Here is a 19,846-nt window from a genome sequence, read left to right as displayed (position 1 = left end):
TAATATACCAAGACATACATTTATTTATAATAATTAACACGCACTGAAAAAAAACACAAAACTTGACAATAAAGCACTGACCGTGAAATCAAACGATCAATACAAATGAATTGCGGTTGGTTCAAATAATCGCATTCATGCGACCATACTACAATCGCGAGTCATAGAAGTCATTAAATTAGCCAATCTCTCCAAAGTGCTTGAGTAATTGGCATGAAAATGAAACCACCAACCTTACGGATCCTGTTAATTTACCTTAACCCAGGGGTGCACAACTCCGGTCCTGGTCTGCTGTTATTCTTCCAACCAATTACCTTCATTTATTGTTCTGACCGCTCTATTAATTATGTTGGTTCACTCCTGTACTTGAGCACTGCACAATCTTTAGGATACACTAGCAGTCTGCAGCTGTATCTGGTGCATATACAAATGTCTGATCATGACGTTATTTAGCCAATTAAATAATTAAGAGCAGAAGTTGGCACAAAATCCTGAAGTGGATCGGCCCTTGCTGTGCACCCAAGCCTTAACCACGAGGCTAAAGGCTACGTCTGTAACTGTATTGACATCCTGGGGCTTGTGGGGTAAATCACTATTGTAGATAATCACAGATACTTCTCAGCAAACCAGCAGTAAGGGCCCTTGCGGGGTTTCCGTATCCATGGGTGATAATGTCTGGATAAAAAAGAAGAATAAAAACAATTTTTTTATGGCCAATATTTTTTCTGTATTACAAATGGAAGCCAATTAAGAATAACCTTAAAACAGTAGGTAGGAGGCCTGCCTGGATGGCTGAAAATTTGGCCACAGAATAATTATAAAATAATAATACTTTGAGGGAACATGTAGAACAAGCAGTCAGAGCTGCTATGCAGTGAATTTTTGAGCCGTTTACAGCCGTGGCCAAGTATGACTCAGCCTGTGGGTTTCTCAGCTACAGTCATACCATCCCAGCTTGGTAAAACTACGATTCTGGAGCTTGGTGCAGTGCACAGTGCTGTTCAAAGGCATCTTTTCATGGCACCATATGGGCAATTCCACGGAAACAGCTGCTGGATATTTTGGTGGTAAAGCCCAATACAGCCATATAAAGGCTGATAACTGTTATTTCCTCCTGAGGGGTTTTAACATATATGTCAGTCTCTTATGTATTGTACTTTACCATTCTTATATCCTGCAGTACTGTCGCTTACCAATTGCCCATATTACTTTTCCTTATGAAGTGCTGCTTAATCCTGGTAGTGGTGATTTGGTGAGAAACGGTGTATCTAGATTGGTCCGGCATCCTAGTTGTAACACATCTTCACACTAACAGAAGTGGTCACAGAACTCATTTTTTCCAGACAAGGTCAAGATGCTTGCTTAAAATCAAATGTTCTGGTATTCAAAGAGCTGGCAGATGCCAGTAGAAGCACGGTCTGGCTTCGTTTCTTTTGTTCTGAAAGAAAGCCTCTGAAGACATTGTTTGTTTTCTTCTTTTTTTCTCCCTTACAGACTTAACCTTGCCCCAGTGACAGAACTTAATGATTTCAGAGCATTCTCCATTGTCACAGTGTTTATTCCAATGTCCTTGTCTTTGTTTTGTCTGTTTGTGGACACTGTGTGGTCGGCAAAAGATAAATCCACCGCTTTCGTGAAACGGCCCCTGTGAGCGTTTGCAAAAACAACATCTTTTTTTTTTTTCCTGCCACTGTTCTTTTTTCCAGCAGCTTGGTCCAGGCAGCTCAGGAAAGTGCACTCTAAGAAACCTATATAATTGGCTCCCAGCTTCAGCACAGCTCAAACCAACAGCCCCACGGTCCTAATGTCTTAATAAGGGGGAGAGATGTCTACATCTCCTCAGTCCTATTTCCAGTTATTTTTGCTACCGGTTTGAAGTGAAGCGCATAATTTCTGCTTGTTTTTCCCGCTCTCTTTTTGTGCTATCTTTCATTATTTTCAAAAGCCTGCGATGAAGTTGCAAAGATGCACCCTAATTGATTATCCCTGATTATTAAATTGGTGAATTATTAATTTCTGTATCCATTTCTGCAACACAGACGTATTGCTGAAATATATAGGCTGAAATATAAGTATTTTCTAAATGGCGAATTGCACATACTGTACAGGTTAAGAGTGAAGGGATGATAATCCTAAGTATCGCCCCTTTTCTTTTTCTTTAAAAAAATATATTTTTTTCCCTTTTTTCTCCCAATTTGGTAGCCAATTGGACCCCGTCTGATTCAGTTAGAGCAAGTATTAGATACACCACCCACACCCCGTCCCGCCTTCTTCAAGCCGTCTCGTCGTGACCGTGATTCCAAGGCGCTCGAGGTGCTTGTTTGTGTGGCGATCTACTAACCCTGCCAAGTCCCTCCCTCTGGAGCAGCGAGCCAATTATTGCTGCTCCACATGAGCCGGCCAAACTTGGCTTTTGGCAGGACCGAGAATCATACCCCAGTCCCCGGTGTGCAACTGCAGCAAACTGCAACCGCAAGTCTGCTGCGTCTTAGCCTGTTGCGCCACCGCGGCTCCTCATCGCCCCTTTTCTTAACACAAGCTTGAAAATTTTATATCCAAAATAAAATGGGTACTATTCTTGAATCCTTTTGACTACAGGCATAATTCGGGTCATTATTAAAACAAAGTTGCAGAAGCTGAAACATAGTGGAAGCAGTAGATTTTTTTCCTCACTAAAAATATTTAGTTTTTCAGTGTATACAGTGTGGCTTTTTAGAATGAGAAACTACAATGCATTTGGTTCGCTGGACCCTTGTCGTGAAAAGGACATTACTTTGACATTACTTTGATTTGTGTAATCTGTGGATTTCCAAAATCCACGCTTTTTTTGCCACCCGCATGTTACGAAATAAAGAACTGGTGTTGCGTAAACAATGGCATCTTAAAATAGGTTAGATAGATAAAACTGTGAGTTTTAACACTTTGAAACAGTATATCCTGCTACCATAGTGATTGAAAATTGCATGTGAAAAATGGAATGAATGCAAAAAACCCTCACCGGCCCAGTCTTAATATTCCTAAACCATTTTCATTGCGAAAGCAATCATTTTGAAATGCACCGCCTGTGTGTTCAGATTCATTTGCGATAAAAATAGATCTTAGCTTAAATTACTGATATTTCCTGACTCAAATTTGTTCCCAGAATGCGGTTGAAGTATACCTCTATGCCCTTTTGCATCTCCTCTTAAAGTGCTATTTACAAGAAAGGAGCACCTTGTTCTCATTCGCTAATAAACTGCGATTAGTCATAGCAGGTCATTATTAAAGAATCAAGGTGGTGTTCTCTGTCTGCATCTGGAGAAAACATCCACTCCTGTGCCGTTTATCCAAGCGTCTTTAAATCACCGTGACCTTGCGCACAAGTAAGCGTCCTGTCAGTTCTGTTGCAGTACATGACACAGGAAGAACAAATTAATGAGTGCAATCTAGATGGTACAGAGAAGGGCAGACTGACGAGCTTGCCGACTCACCCGCGTATCTGATGTTGGCCACCAAGGGGCAGCATTTCCTTTCAGTACAAATTTCTGTTGCAATCCGCAAACCGCAGTGGAGAGCAGCCCGTTGGTTCTGTCACTGAGCGCGGTGCGGGGAAAAAAAAACCTAAACAAATAAACGTAGGTTATAAGCAAGCCTGCAAAAGCTGAGCTTCAAGGAATCTTCTGGAAGGCTTGTTAATTACGGATGTCTTGGTCTTTTCCGGGCTCAAAACCCAAAGTCATTACTGCCCTTAATGAGATTCCTAGGAGCTTTTCTCCCTCGGCTTTTCAAGCGAACGTGCGTCAACCTGTTGGGACACCATTGGGATTTGGAAGCATCCGTTATCTGCTAACATTGCGCATGCTTACACAGGCATGCATACAAGCACAACTAAAATCAGACCGACAATGGGGTGATAATGAGGTGGGGGTGGTAAAGAAGCAATAAGCGCAAGTCATCACAACTAATTGCCTGCTTTACATGCGCGTCTCCTCCAGCCTCTTTCACCTCTAACCAGTTCATGCCAATTACACCCTTGATATGAGGGCAATTTGATCGTAATCAGATTTAATTAGGTGGATAGCAGTACCTGTTATGGTCTTGTGGCCCGGCCCTACCGAACGCCCCGGCTCTGCTAAGCTCGTGTAGCGTCGAACGGTCCCGTCCCTCACACGTATCTAATACTCCTCTGTTTTGATTCCTTCCGCTGGGTGCAGATGACTGATAAGCGCGTCAGCATGTTGCACCCCGCGCTGACATATTTTCCACGTCCTTAAATCATCGCCTCAGGTTGACAAGCTGAAAAGCTGAGTTCGAGCGCTGTAAATAACTTCCGTGACTGCAAATTCTTGTCCTTCCGTGACTGTCAGTTCTGCCGGGTTTGTATCATGCGGCCTGGTCTTTTTAACCTGGAATTAAAAGCGCCCGTAGGTTGCGTATATTTAGCAAAATGGCTTGGTTTGTTCACCCATCTTAATGAGTGTAATTGCTAATTGCATTGGGGAGATGGAGCGGTAGCGGTTCAGGTTCTGTAGACTGAACACGAAGCATAGAGTCACTGTCAGTGCTCAGTAAGCCAGCTCTGCTCGTCGGTGAGTGGCATGCTTCGCTAATACACTGCAACTTCTCAGCGCAGTGATGCCCCCCATGGCCTGGAAACAAATCCTTACCATGCTAACTCTGATTGGGGCCAGCAAGCCCACATGACAATGCATAATGTTAGGGAGGGAGGAGTTTGAGGCAGAGACAAAAAATGACCTCTGTGATTGACGATAAGTGTGAACTGAATGGGGGGTGTTTATTTTCACATTTTTACCATGCATTCTGCGCACAGCCTCTGCTGTCGATTCTGTAGGGGCAGCAGTGTATTTATTGCTTAAATATCAGATACTTATTAGGTAACTGTTTTCATTTCAGAGGTAAGTGCTATGGAACAGGCTGTAAAACATACTTAAAATGGTGGCATTGTTGTGAGCACGCGGGTGTGACATTCTCTGTGTCGCGTTTCCCAGTACAAGAACGCGGGTGTGATCGAGCTGGAGGCCTGCGTGAAGGCGGTCCGGGTGCTGGCCATCCAGAAGCGTGCCATGGAGGCCTCAGAGTTCCTGCAGAACGCCGTCTACATCAACCTGGGCCAGGTACTCCTCTTTCCCCTCACTGAACCACGTTGGCCTGTTCCCTGATGCCTGCTGACAGTGTGGCTGGATAAATGATGTAGCTCTGTAAAACTTACACTTAACTGCTCACGTCAGTGACCTTCACTGATTTTGGTCATTATGTCTTGTGATTATTAGGAATGAATATCTGAAAAGGAAGCAGACCTTGGTCAAGTACATAATTTTCAAATACTTTTCTATGATTTCCTGAGCTTGTATTGGAACCTATGAAATACTCTCAAAAAGTGCAAACCTCACCTTCTGGTCCTCTTGGTTGGCTTACACCAGGCAAGATCAGTTGAGCACAGAAAAGTATTTGAATACAAGACAATTATGTAATTTGACCCAGGTATGAGGAGAAACATATTTTTTGTCTCTCTTAACTTGTGTATGGCTTGGGTACAGCTTGCTATATGCTCGAACTGTGTGAATACTCATCTAGAATATTCTCATAGGATACCTATGGCTGTCAATAGCTTGCCGTGAAGCTGCCATCCAGCAAGTGAGCCCTGTAATGATTATTTTTCTGGAACAGTGATATCATTAGGAATCTTCTGGATAGCGAGCTGCACAGTGAGCCAAATAACTTTTGTCAGTGCACTTCAGGTATGTTAGACCAGTCTGGCTGAACTGGGTTTTAACTGGGCTTTTTTTAGAATACCCCAAAATCAACCGCATGTAAAATGTGTACATTTTTTTCAGCCAGTGGACCGGTAATTCCAAGTCAACATTATGCATTTCACTATGACTAACTGTAATTGCAGGGGGCAAGTTGGAAAGCTACAATTCACAAAGACACAGTAGGACAGCCATGAACATTATTTCCAGTACACACAGGCCAAGTTACTAAGGAATTAGGCCTAACTACAGTACCAGTATTTACCATAGATCATCTGAAGTGGAGGTTTCAGTCCATATCACAGGTCTCCAAAGTTTGTGATATATGATGTAAGCCTGTAAGTCTCTCCCCGTGCCTAGTTTTTATTCATTTTATTCTGCGGTGAGTGTTATATTTCTCTCAATAAAACTGTGTAATACTTGGCTGGGGAGGTAGGGTAGGAAAGGTAGGGAGGGCCTGTCTGGTCTCCGGCAAGGGAAGCCAGACTGCCAGGCAAAGCCGCTCTATTCTGGGCACCTGTGTGTGGGAGTGCTCCTCAGAGGGAGAGAGGCTGGCTCCAGGCACCCGTATCCCCCACCTCCCCCAAAAAACCTGATCTCCACAGTTAGAGATCGCACTTTCCATCTGACCATGTTATCCACCAACCCACACTGAAAGAGATGAGAGTTTGACCTCTGATTTAGGCTTGGCATTCTTGTTTTTCTGTTAGCGTGGAGTTATTATTACTATAAGTCAGTTGTCTTGGCAGGAAACTGCTTGTCAGGCTACATACATAGTAGCGGCAAGAGACCGCAGGGGTATTTGTGTCCAGGCTTGATGCAGTGCTAGAAATACTAATGGCAAGCCTAGATACCATCACCAATGTGCAGCACCCACAATGTGCAGCCATTTTGTGCTTAGGTGGCAGGTTGAAAGGGCCAGTTTGGGAATTTAGCCAGGATACTGGGGAACTCCCCTATTCTTTTACGAGGAGCATTGTGGTATCTTCAATTATTCAGGACCTCAGTTTAAAGTCTCATCTCATCCAAAACATAGATAAGTGGGCTTATGTTCTTCTTTTCTTATGACCTTATGTGTGTTTCCCAGCATGCATGAAGGACCTGGATTTTCAACACGGGGTCCTTGAAGGTACTGTAGGGGGTCCCTGACCAGACTTGATTTAAAAAAATGTTTTTTTATTTAAAATGTATGTTTTTTTAAAACTTACAATGGAGGTACCTTGGATGCCTTTAAGCCTGGGTGGCGGTCCCTGGATTGGTTGAAAAGCCCCGATTCAGTCATTCATATACTTCAGCTGGATGGTTATTGACGAGGCAGCTCAGGTTAAGTATTATACTCAAAGATGCCCACAGATTGACCTAAATGTCTTGCCACTCTACACTGCCACCTCTTGCACCCTGCCAGCAATGTAGTTCTCTCTGTCCTCTTGCGCTTCACGGTGAAAGTGAATATCCGTCATTCTGTCGCCTGCGGACCGCTGGGGCGCACAGCAACAGATGCACCAAGCACTGGCTAAACTCGCGGCCTCTTGAACCGGCGACGGTAGGGGTCTCAACTGTAAGACCCCTGTTGGTTACATGATGGCCTACTGAAACACAGGAGCATTATGCGTAAGGGGAGTAGGGGACAGTTATTGCAGTTGTCTTTTGGACATGTACTGTTATTTATATATATCTTTATTTTTTGATATCCCTGGTCTCCAACTTTTATTAATATTTTTGAGATTCTACAGTAGGTGTAATTCAACTGAAATATGCACATGCTTAGAAGCTGTTCATCCTGCTAAAAGTTTTAAAGTTTTTTTTTTACTATCACGGTAGCTAATTGCTTTGATGAAATGTAGAATTGTGCCCCCACGTAAAAAAAAACAACAACTTGAAAAATAATTAAATACTCCCATATTTCATGCATAGAAATATTAAATTTCTGTCATCTTCAAGCTGCCAGGCAGGGAAACAAAGGCCCATCTGTGGAAATCTCAGGCGGATTCATGCGAATATTTTTTCATGCGAGTGCCAATATTTTGGGTGGGAATCTTATTTTGAGTGCAGCAACAGTGTAGCATTTAATTAGCACTAAATTGCTCCTATAAGAGAACACGTAATTAAGGCTCCATTAGCATAAACGCTGACATCTCAGGATCGGTTTTTCATTCTTGGCTGCCAGCAGAAACGGTGCGCGCTGAACGCGTTACATAAGCTCGCGCTGCACGTAGCGTGCTGGAACAGGCGGTAACCATCACTGCTCAGCACAGCCTCGGACTGGACCCTGCTTTCTGAAGCGCTGGCACACTGCGTGGTAAAGGAAAGATGATGAGAAATCACTTTTTAAAGGTACAATAGCTAAGATTTTTGTATTAAACCATTGTTACAAGACCATTGTAAATCCCTTCCTATCATTGAAGAAAGCTCACTGACATGTTGACTCACCCTCTGCTTGTGTTTATTGTCCTTAAATTTGGGTTTCAAAATATTCAGTTGAATGTTGTACCAAAACATTGTACAGCTGTACAATAATTCAAGCTCATTGGTTGAAAATTGGTTATAAATGCCACAGCAATGGTTTGGGGGTGGGGGGGAGTTATAAACAGTGTTGTGGGTTGAAGGCGTTTGTTTCTGCAATTCCTCCCTTGACCTTTAAGTTCAACTGTCCTACTTCCCATTATGTTCTAAACGGTTTCCTGTGCGGAACACTTGAACTGGTATGTAACTGCAGTAATTCTCATGAATAATTAACAGTCAAGTCTGCTATGTTAATCAAAATATGTGCGATAACAGTACAATATTGAACATCTCACTTACATATGATGGGTTAGCAGAAGATTAATTATTTTGACAAACCTTTTTTTGTTCACAATTATTCAGAAACACTTAGACTAAAAGCACATACAGTAGTATTATTAGTAGCTTTTTATTGCCCAGTGTGCCCACAATGTATAATGTAACACAATAAAGCCACATCATCTAGAATAAATTGTGACTTAATTTCAGCCGAAGCCGATGGAATGGTATTACACAGATGTCCCATTAGAGTTAAAAATATGTATTATTTCTGCCGGAATTATGCGTTTTAGTAACACAGCTCTATCTGTGAAAGGTACATTTGGGGCCAGGCTATTTTGCGATAATTGTTGGAGGAGGTTCAGGGAAGTGCCAGGTAAAAGCATGGTTGAGAAAAGCTCAAGCACATTTGGCAAGAGCAGTGAGATGTCTTTTTGAACAGTTCCTAACCCATCCCCATCCCCCTGTAGTCAGCTCTCTGTGTTAACATTTAGCAACGTCATCTGATAACGTCATCTGATTACTATGCAAAAACATATGTCATGTCACATGGGAAATTGTTTTACAAACTGATGACGAACAGAGAAAATAAAACAAGAATAGAAAAAGCAGAAAATGGCGCGGTGTGTCCTGACTCCTGAATGGTGAGTACTCTGGTACTCTATGTTCTGCAGTGGTGTAAATATGCTATCTGGAAATTAAAGAAGGGAAAGCTATTGTTGGTCAGTGACATTGAAATGAACCTTGACTGAGGAAATTATGCCGGGAAGTACCTCTACATTCCCATATACGGTCAGTTTGCAGATTTAATTTTACGTGTTTGCCTGCAGCACCATAACAGAGGTGGATGCAAGCTCTATGCATATTATTTTACATTTGAAGACTGATAATGGGCAAGCTGAAATGGAAGTTAGAGCAGCAATAGCTTTCGCAGTATGACGTATAATGAATTTCTGGAGTAGACTTACTGACAGATAACGCAAATAACTGCTGGCGTGCACATAAAATACACTCTAGCTGGCACTCGATGACATCAATTCTCTTCAGTTCTTGTAAAATCTTGTTTTCCAGTAAGTAGTGGAAAAAAAACTTTTGTGCGAAAATACACAAGTATTACAATTTTCTAAACTAATATATACTTTAAGACTTTTTTTGACAAAAAACTGAGTTTTGAAGTAAAAGCGGCGTCTCCTGCGCCCTCAGCTATCCGAAGAGGAGAAGATCCAGCGCTACAGTGTCCTGTCCGAGCTCTACGACCTCATTGGCTTCCACCGCAAGTCTGCGTTCTTCAAGCGCGTGGCGGCCATGCAGTGTGTGGCCCCTACCATCCCCGAGCCTGGCTGGAGGGCTTGCTACAAGCTCCTGCTGGAGACTCTGCCCGGCTACAGCCTGTCCCTCGACCCCAAAGACTTCTACAAAGGTAAGCCCCTTCCTCCCTCGCTAGCCTCCTGCCTTCTGGCTTCTAATGTACTAATAATTTGTTATTCAGCTGACGCTTTTATCCAAAGCGATTTACAGTTCATTAGACTTAAGCAGGGGACAAACGCCTCTGGAGCAGTGTGGCATTAAGCGGCCGCTTATCTTGGTTACACCGGGGCTTGAACCGCCCAGTTGTGTGCCTTAGCCACGAGGCTACAGGCTTATATTTTGAAGTGCTGGCTAATACTTCAGATGGATTATTTGTTGAATGCATGAGGACATGAACCTTTAGAATGAAGAGAACCGACAAATTAATTCTTCATACTTCACCGTGTTCTGGCTTTGAGAGCGTTAGACTGCAGTTGGACTATTCAGAGAGTTAGGCTTACGACTTGCCCTTTCCTCACCTTTATTTTCAATAGTTCTTTTTAAAGAGGCTTCCTCTCAGACTGGTCTGAGCACCACTCTACCTGGGAAAAAAATCAATCCAAGGCCCATGTTTTACAAATATTCAAACATCCAGTCCAAGGACCCAGCTGTAACTGTTTTCATATAGCTGGCCCACTACTCCTACTTCATGCATCCACTTAACTGTGTGTTTCAAAAACATTTTCCAGATGACAGTGGCAGTTATAGATTGTATTTTTGAAGAGCTTCTGCATCAGGATCCTTGGACCCGTATCCCACTTGCACAGATGGAGCTATTAAGAGGAGGAGAAATGCTTTCGTAGTCAGAATCAAGAATTGTAAGTCTAGGATGTTGCCCCCCCCTCATGTGTGCATGCACGTACTCACAGATATCCCTGATATTTAAAATGATCTGGGCCCCTTTGTCAGATGATTCACTGCAGTCTCAAATAGTGAATTAAAAAGTGTGTTATGGGTTGGCTTCCTTTGTGGAAGAAAAAGTCAAATTGCTCTTGTGAGTCAGATATAACCTGTCTGCAAGTAGGGACTGCTCACCATCATTGAAAAATGTCCTTTCAGTTAGCACTGCGTAATGTATCAAATTGCTTTTTAAAAATGTAATACAATAACTGCTGCCATGGGGTGCATTGGCGATCTTTTTTTCTTTCATCATTCCTGGTGCGGTAGTAAACAACCAAACGTCAGAGGTCATGTGAAATGCTTCCAGGAAAAAAAAACATCACTGATTTGGTGCTGATAAGACAGCCAATCAGCAGCAAGGCCTTGCAGCTTCCTTGTGATATAAAAAAAAAAACATAGTCACATAGAAGATTACATAGATGCTATATAACCTTGCTGCTGATTGGCTGACTCATCAACACCCAATAGTTGTCAGTGAAGATTCTTTCTGGAAGCAATTCACATCAGAAAGATCTACCGCATCAGAAAGATTGCCTATGTCTCCCATGGTAGCGGTTGTTCCTATTATGTTTAAAAACCTGTGATATGATATCTCGTGTAGCATAACAATGTCTGCTACAGTCTCTTTCTTGTTAGTCTGAGGACCATACAATACGACAGACACAATGACACCAACATGCAAACAACAGGCTAAAAGCATCCTTGGTATATATTGAAAAATTACGATCTCTGTTCTTATTCATTAAAAATCACACAGATATTAAAATCAGAGTTTAGATATTATTGAGCACAGCGAGTGGTAGAAGTAATAGATTTCTATTTCTATATCTGGGGGTTATGTTGTGTACTTAAAAGCCTCCCAGCAATCAATCATTTGTATCTTTATGCAGCAGGAGACTGGGCAGTTTAACACGATCAGCCAAATTCAGGTAAAACATAGCTTAGTCGCTCATAGACATATTCAATAAAAGAACAGTCGAAAATAAATGTTTTCCACACTGGAAAACACAGCAAGCTAAGGTCCGGAGCCATGGCGACTCAGGGCGATGCCTGGGTGCCGCTGGTAGTCCGCCGCAACCCAAGCACAATGACCCGACTGTACGGTGCCAACAGCTCTGCAGTGCGTCTATGCTCTTTCTTATTTAATGACCTGTAGGTTGAGACTCCTACCTTGCAGTGCGCTGTTTCACAGCAGCCAGGTTTTGTAAACACGTGTAATTTGTTTAGTCTTGCGGGTGTTAGTTAATAGGCTGGCGGCTGTATTTAACTGTTCAGTTTACTGACGGTTATTCCAGAAAACAAAGAACTGCATAATTCCAGTCGAGACATAGGGATTGGAGTGGACAAACACATCTGTGTCCTCCCTGCTCAGACTCGAGATACATTTTGGAACGTTTCTCAAATTATTTGAAACGACTTCTAGTGAAGCAAGAACTTGGAGACAAAAATAACACCCAAAATTCTAAATGAGTTCAAATCCAAATGTATTAAAGTCTTATGTGTGACTTGGAAGCAATCAGGAATATTTCTTGTTCTAGTTTTCTCTGTGTTTGGCTTCTGCAAATTTTGTTGCTGTCTGTGTTTTATATTCAGTAAGGCACTCTGTGAGAAAATGCTGCCAACTCCGTTTTGGCTGGAAATGATGCAGATCTGATGAGATCTGTCATCGGCAAAGAATTTTGATCCCAGAATACTTCCTGATGATTAGTGGTGGAATGATACATCAGCCGGCCGATTAATCGGCCCCATGTCTGGCATTTTGAGTGCATCAGCATTGACCAATGACCACGCCCATGTGGCTGATTAACAGAAAGTTTAGCGCTTTCCCTTGTTTCAGTTCGGTCATCTGCAGACAGAACTGTTGGAAATTTACTGCCAACACTGGATGTGCCCGAGGGAAAATTTGTATTCCGAACTTTCAAAGCTGATTTGAATTATATGATTTGAATGATTCTGGTCCTTTGGTGAGAATGCGATTCCTGGTTGGAAATCAATGTTACCCAGTGCATGCTAATAAAACGTCATTTTGGCAAGCTTGCTAAGCAGCTAAATGTGAGCTTTGCTCAGCATAATTATGTTGATTATCTGAGGGGGAATCAGCTGGATTCCTAACAGTTCAGTTGGTTAGCTGGACAATGTGAATTGAAGAGTGACCGTTCATAAACTCTGAAATTCATATAAAAATAAATTGAATCCATAGACACACCCTTTTGCTTAACGTTTGCCTACAATTCTGCAGTCACCATCAACCACCACGTTTTTCTCATCCTACTGTAAATGAGAGCAAATTAAACGTTTAACCGTTCACACCCATAATACATACATATGTACACACAGACATAAATGCAAATTGACTGCCTGGAATTTGGTTGTACATTAACTGAAAACCAGTGTAGCCATAATAAGTTCTTCTGCTGTTGGGCAAGGCATTTAACCCCACATTGCTCCCCAGTGGCTGACCATAGCTCCTGGGTAACTACTGTGGGTCAAATGCAGAGGACAAATTACCCCACGGGGTTCAAAAAAGTATATTAATTATCTATAAATTATTTGATATCAGCTGTAGCAATTTATATAGGTACGCTGAAAATCTGTGTACTGTTCCCTTGAGTGAATGCAGTGGCTTTGTCTTCCTCATTTGCATTTAGAGTGATGGTTAGATGATGGAATTATATAGTATCCAGAATTGTTCTTACACATTTCAGTGTAATTATAACTGGTCATTCTTCTGTGTTTAGACTTGTTGGTTGGTTTCGTAAGCTAATGTTTAAGTTTTAGAAGGATTTAATTAACATTTTACATTTTAGTCATTTGGCAGACACTTTTAAGCCAAAGCGACTTACAAGTACATAGGTTCTTCCACAAGTAAAAGCGTCACATCCATAACTAGTAAAATATACATGCTGTGCTGTTCTAAACAAAAAATAGTCATCGTAATTTTTTTTTTCTTTTTGGGGGGGGGTTAGACAAGAGGGATATTGGAAAAGGTGGGGGGCGGGGGCAGGAATCAGGAGGGAGGACTAAGGTACAGTTTGAAAAGGTGTGTTTTTAGTCTGCGTTGAAATAGGGTGAGGGATTCTGCTGTCCTGACAGTGGTAGGCAAGTCATTCCACCACTGAGGAATTAGAACAGAAAACGGGCGTGAACGTGCAGCTCGATCGCCAGGTGCTCCTAGTGAGGATCAGGTCCGTTGGAAAGATGTCAAGGTCCTAGTTTAACGTGTCTCAAGATAATCTATTTAACATCTGTAATATTTAATATTGTATTTATGATATTTAATATTTCAAGTTAAGTCATAATTTCAAGAATCTCGAGTCCTTAAGTTACAGTCAATCGTGGGTTTGGTTCACCACATCAAGCTGAATGCAGTGCCATTCATAATGTTTGGATCAAAGACCCATCATTTATTTATTTGCCACTGTACACCACAATTTGAAATTTGTAATAAAAAAAATAAGTTTAAATAATGGGCAGTTTTATACATTTTGGTTTCGCCATGTAGAAATTACAGCAGTGTTTATACATAGCCCCCCCATTTCAGGGCACCATAATGTTTGGGACACTGCAATGTTATGTAAATGAAAGAAGTCATGTTTAGTATTTTGTTGCATATACTTTGCAAGCAATGGACTGCTGGAAGTCTGTGATTCATGGACATCACCAGTTGGGTGTCTTCTCTGGTGATGCTCTGCCTGCCTGTGTTGCAGCCATCTTTAGCTCATGCTTGTCTAGATCATGCATAGTCCCGCATGAAAGGCCTGCTCCATTGGGTTCAGATCAGGTGATTGACTTGGCCATTCAAGAATTTACCATTTCTTAGCTTTGAAAAACTCCTTTGTTGCTTTCGTAGTAAGTTTGGGATCATTGTCTTGCTGTAGAATGAACTGCTAGCCAATGAGTTTTGAGACATTAGCTTGAACTTCAGCTGATAGGATGTGTCTATACACATGAGAATTAATTTTGCTACTACCATCAGCTGTTTATATCATCAGTGAAGATAAGTGAGCCAGTACCTTCAGCAGCCATACATGCCCAGGCCATAACATTATTACATTACATTACATTACATTATTGGCATTTGGCAGACGCTCTTATCCAGAGCGACGTACAACAAAGTGCATACCCATAACCAGGGATAAGTTCGCTGAAAGACCCTCGAGGGAAGTACAATTTCAACTGCATAACACCCCCACCACCGTGTTTCACAGATTAGGTGGTATGCTTTGGATCTTGGGCAGTTCCTTCTCTCCCTCATACTTTGCTCTTCCATCACTGATATGAGTTCATCTTCATCACACTTTTTTCCAGAACTGCAGCTAACAAGTGGTTTGCGTCTGGCAGGGTAGCCTCTGTATTTCTGTTCATCTTTTGCTGACAGTGGTCATTGACAAATCCACACCTGACTGTTTCTGATCTGTTGAATAGACGTTTGGGGATTTTTCTTTATTATGGAGAGAATTCTTCTGTCATTAGCTGTGGAGGTCTTCCTAGGCCTGTCAGTCCCTTTGCAGTTAATAACATTAAAACTTAACTGAAATCTGGACACCCATCATAAGTTACCTAAACTTACCGGTTAATTAGTGCCAAAATCCCTCTCCTCTGTCCTCATCTTCCTCGACCTGTCGGCCGCCTTCGATACAGTCAACCATGAGATTCTGCTCTCATCGCTGTCTGGGATGGGTGTCACAGGTTCTGCACTCGCTTGGTTTTCCTCCTACCTCTCTGGTCGCTCCTACCAGGTGACTTGGAGGGGCGCACTCTCCGACCCTCAACCCCTACGAACTGGAGTCCCGCAGGGCTCGGTTCTTGGGCCTCTCCTCTTCTCGCTATACACCATGTCCCTTGGTTCTGTTATCTCTTCCCACGGCTTCTCTTATCACTCCTACGCTGATGACACCCAACTCTTCATTTCCTTCCCCCCCGACACCCAAATCACCACACAGATCTCTGCCTGCTTGGCTGATATCTCTGCGTGGATGACTTCCCATCACCTGAAGCTCAACCTTGCCAAAACGGAGCTTCTCTACATCCCTGCTAAGTCCTCTCCGTCAATCGACCTCTCACTGACTGTAGAGGACTTTGTAGTTTCCTCCTCCCGTACGGCAAAGAATCTTGGGGTGACTCTTGATAACTGCCTCTCCCTGGCTCCACAAGTATCCTCCACTGCCAGAACCTGCAGGTTCTTTCTGTATAATATACGCCGCATCCGTCATCTCCTGACGGAGAAAGCCACCCAGCCCCTAGTCCAGGCGCTCGTCATTTCCCGCCTGGATTACTGCAACTCCCTCCTAGCCGGTCTTCCAGCGTGCGCCATCAAGCCCCTCCAGCTGGTCCAGAATGCTGCAGCCCGCTTGATCACCAGTCAGCCCAGGTCGGCTCATGTCACCCCGCTTCTCATTGGCCTCCACTGGCTTCCTATTGCCGCACGCATCCGATTCAAGGCCCTAGTGTTGGCATTTCAGGCTGCTAAGGGGACTGCCCCACATTACATACAATCCCTGATCACCCCCTACTCCCCAGCTAGACCACTCCGGTCTGCCAGCTCTGGTCGCCTTACGGTTCCCTCTCTACGGGCACCTGGCGGTCGAGCTGCACGTTCACGCCTGTTTTCCGTTCTGGTTCCTCAGTGGTGGAATGACTTGCCTACCACTGTCAGGACAGCAGAATCCCTCCCCCTATTTCGACGCAGACTCAAAACACACCTCTTCAAACTCTACCTTAGTCCTCCCTCCTGATTTACCCCGCCCCCCCCTTCTGATACCCCTATCCCTGTCTAACCCCCCCCCCCCCCCCCCAAAAAAAAAAAAAAAAATTGCACTTATGATGACGACTATATGTTTACAACAGCAGTCCAGGTGTATTTTCCTAGTTCTGGATGTGATGCTTTGACTTGTGGTAGAACCTATGCACTTGTAAGTCGCTTTGGATTAAAAGCGTCTGCCAAATGACTAAAATGTAAATGTAAATGTAAATGCCACTCATACAAACACATGCTCTTTTCTGTGTGTATTATTGGAGCGTGAGTATGGGTGATCATATGTGGATTGTCTGTGAATTGGTTTGATGTTGGGTCTATGAGATACATTTTGGGAATAAAACTGAGAGTGTGTAGACATATGGATGATATGTATATTATATTGTATTGCTAGTAGCTGTAAATGAGTGTTGTTAGTCATTGTGAATGTGTTGGTGAAGTTGGCACTGGGAGAGATGGCCAAGTCCAGTTCCCATCTTGAGATAAGGAGGTGTATTTTAGAGTCTATATGTGATAAAAGTTTGTATAATTTAGGGAGGATTTTCTTCAGAGATGTTATATTATTGATTTCTGTTATAAGTAATGGTGGCTGCGGGTCATTCTGCGTTATATTGATTTTGGATTTCAGGACAGATTTTAGCTGAAGATATTGAAGGTATTGGTCTCTTCCAATGTCATATCTTTGGATAAGATCTTTAAAAGTGATTAAAGTGTTCCCTTGAAAAATGTAGTTGAGATGTGAGATGTGTTTGGCTAGGTAAGCTGTTTATTCATATTTGCGTGGTGCGGGCAAACATTTTTTTTGGAAATTGTACTTCCCTTTAGGGGAATTACTTATGCTTATGGCTATGCACTTTGCACTTTGTTGTATGTCGCTCTGGATAAGAGTGTCTGCCAAATGGCATGAATGTAATGTAATGTATTGTAATCCCTTTTCCTTCCATGGGGAGTTTTGTTGAGTTGGAAGTCAGAGTTATGCCAGATTGGGGTGTATTTGCAGGGTGTGAAAGTGGAGTTTGTGATTTTGTTGATTTTCCACCAAGCTGTCAGAGTTGTAGAAATGAGTGTTCTTCAAGCAGTTGTGGTGTTTCCTGTTGGTACTGAGGAATAGTAGGTCTGCTGGTGAGATTTCCCTGCATGCTTCTTGTTCGATATCAATCCATGAGTTATTTTGTTGGGTGGGGTGAGTCCATTTTTGGTTGGCAAAGTAGTAATTATGTGCATCGGGTCCTCCTTGATAGTGAGCACTTTATTAGGTATTTATTATACTTTATTTTTTAGACTTCTACTGCTGTAGCCTATCCACTTATAATTATAGTTATAATGCGTTGTGTGTTTAGAGATGCTCTTCTGCATACCACTGCTGTAATGTGTGGTTATTTGCGTTACTGTCACCTTCCTGTCTGCTTTGACCTGTTTGACCATTCACCTCTGACTTCTCTCATTAACAAGGCGTTTCTGCAGAACTGTTGCTCACTGGATTATTATTTTTTGTTTTTGCACCATTCTTTGCAAACTCTAGAGACTTGTGTACGTGAAAATCCCAGGAGATCAGCAGTTTCTGAGATACTCAAATCACCCTGTCTGCCACCAACAATCATTCCACGGTGAAATTCATTTAGATCACATTTTTTCCCCATACTAATGGTTGATCAGTTAACTGAAGCTCCTGACCCATATCTACATGATTGTATGCATTGCACTGCTGCCACACAATTGGCTAGTAAGATGATTGCATGAATAAGTACGTGTAATAGTAAAAAATAGTAATAATTAAAAAAAAAAGATCAAATGTTTTTAATAAAGTGCTTAGTGAATATATATTTATCTGAAGATTAGCTCATTTCTCTAGTAGAATTTGGTTATGGAATCTAAGGAGTTGAACCAGTTGGTGGAGGGTTGGCTTGGGATCATGGTAAACATGTACATTTTGATGATTGCTATTCTTCCAATTATGGAAAGTGGTAGGTTCAGCCATCGTTGAAAGTTGAGCTGGAATAATGTTAATTACTAAATATGTGATATTTCCAGCAGAGAGGTGGAGGGTTGATTTTTGAATTGCAGCATTTCAATCATCTCCATCTACGGGTAAAATGATAGATTTTGTCCAATTTAAGTAGTCTGATATTTTTGTGAATGCATTGATGAGTTTAATGGTTTCTTGTATAGCAACACAGCATCTGTGATGTGTTTTATGAGTTATAATTGCCTTGATATTTTAATTTTGTCTAATTGCTGCAGCAAGAGTTTCTATGAAAAGAGAGGGAGAGAGTGGACATCTTTGCCTAGTGCCCCTGTGTAGTGTAAAGCTCTGTGATGTTATTCCATTCGTGGTGACTGTGACCATGGGTGAGGTGTAGAGTATTTTTATCCAGTGAATAAACGATTCTCCCAAACCAAATTTTTATCATGTTGAGAAAAGAAATGTCCAGTTAACTCTATCAAAGGTTTTTCTGCATCCAGGGGAATAATTATTGGTTTTAAACTGTGTTGATTGATGACATTGATTAAATTAAATTGTCTGCGTATATTGTTTGATGAATGTCGTCCTTTGATATATCCAGTTTGGTTGGAATTCATTATGATTAGGGTGACTGTTTCAGTTCTGGTTTCTGGTGGCTAAAGCTTTGCTAATTATTTTGATGTTGGTATTGATAAGTAATAGGGGCCAATAGCAGGAGGGTAGGGTTGGGTCTTTCCCTGGCTTTAGCAGTACTGAGATCAGTGCTGTGTTCATCCGAGTTATGTTTTATTTCAAGTGCCATTCTGATGAATAATGGGGGAATTGTTAGCCAAAAATGTTTATAGAATTCAGCGGGAAAGCCATCAGGTCCTGGAGCTTTATTGTTGGGCAACAGGTCAGTGCTTTATGAGGTTTGTGTTCATGGTTCGTCCAGTGCTTGTGCAGGTTCTTTGGATAGTTGTGGTAGGTTTATTTTATTCAAGAAGGAATTGATGTCTGCTGAACTTGGGTCGATGTCTGAGGTATATAATTTGCTATAGAATGTCCTGAATGTATTTTTTATGTCCTGTGGTGTTATCATGGTCTTCCCTGCTGAATCCTCTTTAACCAAGATAATTGATTTTTCTTTATTTTGTTTTAGTTGGTTAGCCAAATATTTTCCTGATTTATTGTTGTGTTCGAAATGGTCTTGTCGGAGTCTCTGTATCATGAATTGTGTTTTGTTATTTAGGATTTCATTAAATTGAAATTGTAATTTTTGTAATTCAATCTGGGTTTCTTCTTTGGGGTCATTAGCCTATGCTTCATTTATTTCTTGAATTTCTCCTTAATATACTTTAATGCTCTCTT

At 42.0% G+C, this 19,846-nt stretch overlaps 1 protein-coding gene across 2 annotated transcripts in view; it reads left to right on the top strand.

Moving 5' to 3' along the window:
- Positions 1-19,846, top strand: part of trappc9 (trafficking protein particle complex subunit 9) — a 324,830-nt gene that overhangs the window by 23,731 nt on the left and 281,253 nt on the right. For both annotated transcript variants that reach the window (XM_061255361.1, XM_061255360.1), the window contains 2 exons: positions 4,989-5,114; positions 9,735-9,951. In XM_061255361.1, coding sequence (XP_061111345.1) covers positions 4,989-5,114; positions 9,735-9,951 — 343 coding nt within the window. The remainder of the gene's footprint in view (positions 1-4,988; positions 5,115-9,734; positions 9,952-19,846) is intronic.

This window comes from Conger conger, chromosome 9 (genome assembly GCF_963514075.1).
Source record: "Conger conger chromosome 9, fConCon1.1, whole genome shotgun sequence".
Classification (NCBI taxonomy): Eukaryota; Metazoa; Chordata; class Actinopteri; order Anguilliformes; family Congridae; genus Conger; species Conger conger.
This window is presented reverse-complemented; position numbering and strand designations above follow the sequence as displayed.